An 8538-nucleotide genomic window follows, 5' to 3' on the forward strand; every position below is an offset into this window, starting at 1 on the left:
ATATATATATATATATATGTATATGTCTTGTTGGCTCTTCTGTCCAGTAGTCATGCTACAGAGTCGTACATCATATACACACCGCTCAGTGCAGTTGCCAAACAGGAGAGCCGTGGAACGTGAAAATTCTTGAGTAATGGTTAAATGTGTTCATTTTTTTTTTAACTGAAACCCTTTTCTATTTTCAGAGTGACTGGCTCGTTGTATGGAAGGAAGTAAACCTGGTAAGGTTGACAGGCAAGGATCTCATAGATGCTCAGAATGAAGTGCACATCCTGTCAATGCTGAACCATCCCAATGTAATCATGTACTTCAATCACTTCATAGATGGTCCTTCACTGTTCATCGAGATGGAGTATGCAAACGGTAGGTATGCATCATGACCTGGATGTCAGAAACAAAATTAGTCTTAACATTAGTCTTACTTTTTCTCTTAGACCGTCGTCAGAAACGCTGCGAAGTTACCTGAATGAAAAATCGTAGCAGATTTCCTTGTAACAATACGAAACAAAGTGCTGTCGACGGTCTAAGAAAAAATGTTAGTGTTAAGACTAATGTTAAGACTAATTTTGTTTCTGACAACGGGCCCCAGGGTTCCCCCGAGGAATTTCAAAAAGCATGTCAAGCAATTGGGCACTTCTTCCCCAATTGCTAATTGGAATGTGTAGTAAGCGGCCCAAATACGCAGATAACCCCGACCAATTCATGGATGTATATAGTATATACCCAGCTGTAAAGACACAGCAGGACTGTGTAGCGGTACTCAAAAGTAAACACGGCTGGAAATAAAGGCATGCCAATTAGCCAATTTAGGCACTTCGTAGCATTTATGAGATGTCACATATTATCTTCAGCTTTGAAGGCATGTTAGAGCCAAGATTAGATGACCAGGTTTTAAATAGGTGCTATGTGTGTGTGTGTGTGTGTGTGTGTGTGTGTGNATTTTACTATTCAGCAAGGACCACCGCCTATTAAACCGCAAAGGCTTTTGTACATGTCAGAGAAAAATAATCGAGATGCAAGATTCACGGGTTCGTATACTTACATGTTCGTAGTGGCATAAAGATATCTCACCTGAGATTAATGTTATTCCATATTGTAACGATCCTACAAGGGCAATCCAACTTTTCTTCTCCCTAAACACCGATACAAATTCTACGAAGAGCACCGGGAAACAGGATACTGCAACGCTCATAACAAACGCATTGGTGCAGGAGCCAACTAGCACCATCCAGGCCCAGCCGTGATCGGTGTACGAGATACCGTCACCCTTCCTGCTTCGTATGTTCCCGATTGTTTCCGTGCTTGTTGTTTTCTCTTGCTTGACGCTTGTGGTTGCGTTCCCCTGATGGGTAGCAGACCAGCATTCTCCTGTCGTGGTGTTCGCGGCTCTAATGCTGACAGGCATCACTCTCGTCCCACCATTCTCATCCACGCTTCCTAGCTCATTCTTGGGGCATCCGCTTGCATGGTTCTTGTTATTTATGATATATTTCTCTCTCATTGCTTAGAAATATGCAAAACAAAACTGCACTTCTATGTATCCTGTAGGTTTTGCGCCAGTGGAATACAAACCTAAGAGCAAATGCGGCGTGTGCACGTGACTATTTGCGGACGTGACCTAGACTAATCGAAGTATATTCGAGCTGTATTGTTATATAGTCTGAATTCTAGCCGAATGATCGATGGGTCGAGCTTGTGGGCCAGGGCCGTAGGCTGAGCAAATCCCTAGGAGGGGGGGGGCAATATTTAATGACTCAACTGTGTAATGATGAGGGATGGGCTCAGTTCTTGATCGACGTCTATAGTGTGGTAAAGGTGAGTTCAAAGTCAAGGCTTTCACGGATAAGTGACCAAAAAAATCACGTTAGGGTTATTTACGATTATTAGCTAAGCTTATATTTTAATTTTGCTCTAAAATCGAGTGCTGCCGCATTGCCTCCCCTCTCCCACAGGCTACGGCCCTGCACAGGCCATAAATATAGTTCTATATGTTGCGACCCTCAATTCGACAGTCAGCTTGTTAATGTTATGTAATGTTATGTTGATATAACCATCGCAATCTCTCGGAATGCAACTATTTGTCGTTGCTGCTGTTACTTTTCCCCGAGCATTTCACCACCGGGCCAATCAACCAAGCTTCTCAACACAGCGCTATGGAGGCATACCCCATCATGGGACCTTGCATTCCTCAACATACTAAGTCAGAACTCGCATCAACGCATGTTAAGAATGAGGGTAATTATCAGGTTTTAGTGGGATTTGCGCCTAGAAAACCTGTTCCTTCGACGTGTAAAGCAAAAAAATGTCACTGGTCGCATTTTTTAAGGTTAGCGCTGGAGGCATTCCTCGATATACTAAGTCAGAACTCGCATCAAGGTGAGTTCAATGATGAGAGTAATTAATTATCAAGGTTTTTTTTCGATTTGCACCTAGAAAACCTGTTTCTTCGACGTGTAAAGGAGAAAAATGTAACTGGTCGCATTTTTTAGCGTTAGCGTGCACATCTCTAATTGCTACTACAAAACGTATACTCCGCATTTACGCTTGGCCTCTCACACGTACACAGTTCGTGATTATACATCTTCTATATTATAAGATCGTAGGGCGGTTTTTGTGACGCGTACGATCTCAGTTTTGAGGCATTGAAAATAGTCGTTTCTGTCACGGACAGTTACATGGATATGTTTTTCAAGGTTTAGTGTAGTTTTTGGAATGAAACGTTCACGAACTTTTGGAAACAAGTAAAATGTTGCGAGACATAGTTAACTTACTTCCCTGTATTATACGTTCGTAGGGCCGTTCTGCATGGAAACATGCGTTCATTCACAGGATGCCATTAGTACCTTCAGACGTAGCTCTAGTACTATAGCCCGCTTACATTAACAGCCAGCGGCAGTTAATGTAAGCGGGCTATAGTACTAGAGCTACTTCAGACGCAGGACTCATTTCAGTTCCGCCGTCTACAGTTCCCAATCCTTCCTAATTTCGTTACGACTATTACCAAAGCCCAAGGCATGACATTCAAAAACGTAGACATTGTTTTAATAGCATCATTCTTGGTATTCTTAATGCAGAACTGTCACTCGTTGGCATACATTCCCACATATAAATTCTATCTCCAGATAAGAAAGTCAAAAATGTTGTCTGCAAAGAAATTATACGTTAGCTATCTCAAATACATCCATTATTCATCCCGACTTGGCGCAATTTCATAACAGTATACCTGTCACGTATTTCAAAATAAAATGATTATATACGATTATACGGCAGATACCTATTTATTATTTAACTGATCTGGCTATTTAATTGTCCAGTCGTGCCTTTCTTCATTCAAGAATGCCAATTTACGTCTATCGCTATATGTTGCTATCATACACGCACTGGCAGGCAACATTTCTCCTTTCCTCCTAATTTGCATTTGTTGACTGTTGCCTATAGATCTGTTACAACAACCCAGCACCCGTCCATTGGATGGGTACGTTGCTAATACTAAATATTCTCATTGGGGAGAATATATAGCATATACATATATATGATATAAAATTATTGTATATGTTGCTGTGACCTTATGTGGAACAGACCTGTTGCCGCGTTCGTCATTGTATACTAGTTTATTCGGGCGATGTGGTTATATAACTGAGGGGGACACAATATGTGACAAATGGTAGAATGCATGATTGGCTTTCCATGATTGTCACAAGGACGAAGGCGGCTATAGACTCTGCGTTTACCTCTCCACACCCATCCGTATCCTCCTCCTACATCTCCACCATTCTGCACCTCTTCCGCACATTCTGCCTCCTCTCCTATATTCGCTAGTTCTATCACCACTACGACCGCCTCCTCCTTCTCTACTTCTTCCTCGTCAACACCTCCCTCATCCCTTCTACCCTACTTCCTAACACTAGTTTTGCTCCCGTGCTCTGGTCATTAAGTATGTAATTTGGACATAATATTATTTCTCATACCAGATAGAGGTCATGACCGCACATGTATACCTCGGATTCTATCAGATAGGCTGCAATATCAGAATTTTTGTGGAGTGAGCCAGCTAGATCTTTATCTTTGCTATTGTCACTAGGACGTTTTTCATACCAGTCTATTCTGGAATATGTCCTCATTTTAAATGCAATTATATTGAATTTCTAGTAGCTAGTGAGCAGGTGCAAACAGACTAACGGAATATCGGATACTGGTTACATCGGTTACAGCCATTACGAAATCTCATACTCTTTGCGTCTACCTCTCCACACTTATCTCTTTCCTCTTTCTATATCCCCAACCGTCTGCACCTCTTCCACGCATTTCGTCTGTCTCATTTACCATTTTCGCTGGGTGTACCACCACTATGCCCATCTCATTCTACTCCTCCTTCTCTTCTTCTTCCTCCTCAGCCTCCACCCTTATTCCTTCTATCCTACTTCTAAGCTAAGAGCTCTTTATTCTTGTTGTTTGTGCGTTAAGCGTTCGTCCGATGTTGCAGATGAGCATTTGAACGGCATTCACAGGACAGGGCCGTTGTCAGGGATTGACTAATATTGAAGCCCAGTCACGAGGGCGCGAAGCGCCGTAAAGGGGGAAAGTGCGTGTGAGGGGGTTTCCCCCTCCCCCTGGTGGGGGTCCGGGGGGCCTCCACGAACATGTTTGAAATGCTACATGCATGGAAAATGGTGTACGCTGGCGAGTTTTAAAATAAAATTTTAACATTTGAAACACAGTAAAAAGTACATTGCAACTGTTTAATTCCACAAGGAAAGAAAGAAAGAAGGGAAATGATGTTGAAGCCCGAGTTTCCGTGCCTCCGCCTGGCGACGGGCCTGCAGGAAATTATTCCCAATAATAAGCGAAAGCGAGTAGGGAAACATTAAGACTTAGGTAGTAAATACATTTCGTGTTTATTTACCATCATTTTACTATTGATATGTTCCAAGTGCCTGTGATCTTCATGATAACCACGCAGTCGCACAGTGTACACCGTATATAAATACGAGATCGCCTAGCTACGGCGGCCTGGCAGGACAGATGTGACGTCACGCGCGAGTATAATCACACACAGCATTTATTACCGGAGCGCGGTTCTTTGAGTCTATTTTAGATTTAGTTTGGTCCCTCTTATTACCAGTACCTGTATACAAATTGGTATATAGCTTCTGTACATTAAAAAAGAAGCCATTAATGGCTCAGGTGCTCATCAACCGTACTTGCAAAAATGTAAATAGCATCATCTACACTGTTCATGTTGATTATGTAGGAGGAATGCTAAAATAGTCATCGATGGTCAGTTAAGATAAATGAAGTTACGGCTGGGTCAAAGCATAACTTAATTTAAACTTCAATTCAATGCTTCATATTTTCCAGTTAGAGATCTGAGCATTGTTCGTGCACATAGATGCAATTGAGGGAAAAATCGAAAATGGCTTACATAGGCTTTTTTAATAGGGTCTATGTGTAGAAAATGAGTCCTTATTATAGTAAGTAGGAACATGTAGAGCAATAGTCAACAAAGGACACATTTCTCCCAGCTAGTGGCAGTAATAATTATAAGGAACTCGTTTTTTTCCTGTCACCACTGCCCTATGATTTTGATTACTTTATTGAATTTTCTTAAATTGCTGAAAATGTAACAACTAATGGCTCAATAATGGAAAAAATGTTACGTATATATTTAACTAATCTGATTTGAAACTACAGTGTAGCCCCGTCCTAACGAGTTGGTTGGGCTCATAGGGTCTATGTCCCCCAGGGTACTGCCGGAACGTACCCTGGATACCATGTTGTTCCCATCTCCAAAATGTTAGATATTTTCGGGCGATTATTTACGCCGGCGATTATTTACGCTGGCGATTATTTACGCTGGCAAATTCGCTCGTGTGCCCGTGTCCGGCGTATTTTGTCGCCCGATCGATTTTTCTAAACCAATCGGACGTGTTGTTGATATCTTGTGATGTTAAAATCGGGTGATTAAATTCGCTACGTGTGCCCCTTCAGCCTAGGACACACTGTGCGATTTTCTACGCTGGCCGCTTGCGATCGATAAATACGGTGCCGGGTCCGCGTGGTGTGTCCGGTCTCACGGCAGCGTATTTCGCACGCGATCCCATACGCCCGGCTGATCGCTCGCATTCAGCATGTTGAATATTTACGCACCCGCTTGCGTACGGCGCATGCGCTTGCATGCGCTTGCACCAGCTAGCGCCAGCGCGCCCAGCAATGAATCATCGTGTTCGAACGCGATTGATTTTAGCAGCCAATCAAGTGTAGCAACGAAGCCGTTGGAAGCGGTTTGACGCCGTACAGTGTGTCCAGCTGTCCGCGGAACTGGTACGGCGTTCTAAATTCGTGAGCGAACATATACGCTGCCGGGCAGCGTACAGAATCGCTAGTGTGTCCTAGGCTTTCGTGATCGGGCGATTAAATTCGCTGGCGATTTTAATCGCCGCGATCGGGCGATAAAATACGCTCGTGTGCCCCTAGCATTAGACTCGTTAATGGAGTAGGCGAGGTACGGTCCGGCATATTAGATAGTAGTATTTAGTACTAGGGTACGTTCCGGCAGTACCCTGGGGGACATAGACCCTCTCAGCGTTGGTTGGGGTCCATAAAATGTCATCGCGAAAAAAAGCAGGTTCACACTAAATCGGGGTTATTTATACGTGGCTATATAAGAGCAAAAAAAAGGGGATCCAACGACTCATCGCGTTATATCCGAATTCGCATTAAATCGGTGTGCGTAAAATTGGGGTTCCACTGTCTTTTGGGCATGTACTGTACCATATGCAACCTTTTCGTGCATAGAGACCAGTTATCAGAAACGCTCATAGGGTCTATGTCCCCTAGGGTACTGCCGGACCGTACCCTGGGTACAGTCCGGTATACCGGAACGTACCCTGGTCACTATTTTATATGGTTAGGGTTAGGATTAGGGTTAGGGTTATAGGGTTAGGGTTAGGGAGTAGGCGTAGGCGACTCCCTAGACTCGTTAGTGGAGTAGGCGAGGTACGGTCCGGCATATTAGATAGTACCAGGGTACGTTCCGGTATACCGGACCGTACCCAGGGTACGTTCCGGCAGTACCCTGTGGGACATAGACCCTATCAGCATCAGAAACTCCATTACTCGTGCTAAATAAACCATGCTACTTGTTTTTGTAATCTGGTGGCACTTTTCGAAACAACTGAAATGGCATCGTTCCAGCAACACCTCATAATTCACTTACATAATATATGTTCACTGTATAGATGATACCTTCATCGTACTACCTGTAGCATTCGTTTGCATGCAGTGGTGGTATATGTTTCTAATCGTAAATTTGTTTTCTAAGATGTGTGCCATGGCATGTCATTTATTGCTATTTGTTTTAATTTAGATCTTCTGTTTTTAGTGATTCCTTCTCGATCAGAAACGAGGATATTTCCACGTGGTTTACATTGGCATTTATGGATCTTTTTAATAAAAAGCAATGGTACTATTAATATCCATGGTGGAACATTTAATATTTATTTGCTTAGTATGAGAAAGTAGGGCATATTCCCTTTCTTGTAACATATGCAGATGAAACTTCTTGTTAATATCATTTTAAACTACAAATATGATATATGCAAAACAATGACAGTGTCTTCGTCTTTTATACGTGCAAGATACTCTGTAACAAAGTAGTCATATATAGTGGCATATGGGAAGTGTATAGCAGTAGTTATTGGACAGGCAAACTGCTTATATGTTATACTAAAAATATGTCGCTCATAGTGGTACATATTTCATTATATCTAGCTGCTAGAATTTAATACATGTTATATATTATTTTTTTTACACATTTTCTTTCTCTTTTATGAACAGAGACATCAAAACTTTGAATATTTTCCTGACTAAAACTGATTTGGTTAAACTTGGAGACTTTGGAATATCTAAAGTACTGGACACAAAAGACCAGGTCGCACATTCCGTAAGTTCATGCGCCTGTGACAACACATGTCCATACTTTATATGTTATGATTACACATATATGCTCATGAGTGTAAGATATTGTTAGAGCATGAAAAATGTGCTAGATTAGATGGATATATTGTGTAACGTACTGTGTGTATACTTATGTTGATTTTTCATTGAATTTTTTTACCATATAGTATGTGGGAACGCCTTACTACATGTCACCAGAACTTGTTGAGGGTAAACCGTGAGTATAGATGAGTCAGAATTCAGTTTTTACAGAAATCATCTAAATATTACCATTAAAGTCACTACAGACACTAATAATATTGTTGTATTTCTAGAAGTAAAGTCGTAAGAGCTGACGTATAATATGTAAACTCAACAAAGGATTTATTTCCAGCCACTCTCTAGCCTGCCACGTAGTAGAGTGACCACGCAAGCACATGGCTACAGGAAATAGTATAGCGCCACCTATTGGGCCTAATATGGGAAAATGATAGAATAATGTCACATTATCTTATCTTGCTTACCTTACATCTTATCTTATCTTGCTTGCTTACCTTACATCTTATCTTATCCTGCTTGCTTACCTTACATCTTATCTTA

At 41.8% G+C, this 8538-nt stretch overlaps 1 protein-coding gene across 3 annotated transcripts in view; it reads left to right on the forward strand.

The window, feature by feature from the left end:
- The window catches only part of LOC106817551 (serine/threonine-protein kinase Nek9-like), a 45259-nt gene that overhangs the window by 4621 nt on the left and 32100 nt on the right, over positions 1-8538 (forward strand). Inside the window, exons 2-3 of one of the 3 annotated variants that reach the window (XM_014822224.1) lie at positions 7840-7945; positions 8127-8176. In XM_014822224.1, the coding sequence (XP_014677710.1) occupies positions 7840-7945; positions 8127-8176 (156 nt within the window). Of the gene's footprint in view, positions 1-192; positions 371-7839; positions 7946-8126; positions 8177-8538 lie in introns of those variants that run through there. The other 2 variants (XM_014822226.1, XM_014822225.1) reach the window with 2 other exon arrangements.

This window comes from Priapulus caudatus, unplaced genomic scaffold (assembly GCF_000485595.1).
Source record: "Priapulus caudatus unplaced genomic scaffold, Priapulus_caudatus-5.0.1 Scaffold1765, whole genome shotgun sequence".
Lineage (NCBI taxonomy): Eukaryota > Metazoa > Priapulida > Priapulimorpha > Priapulimorphida > Priapulidae > Priapulus > Priapulus caudatus.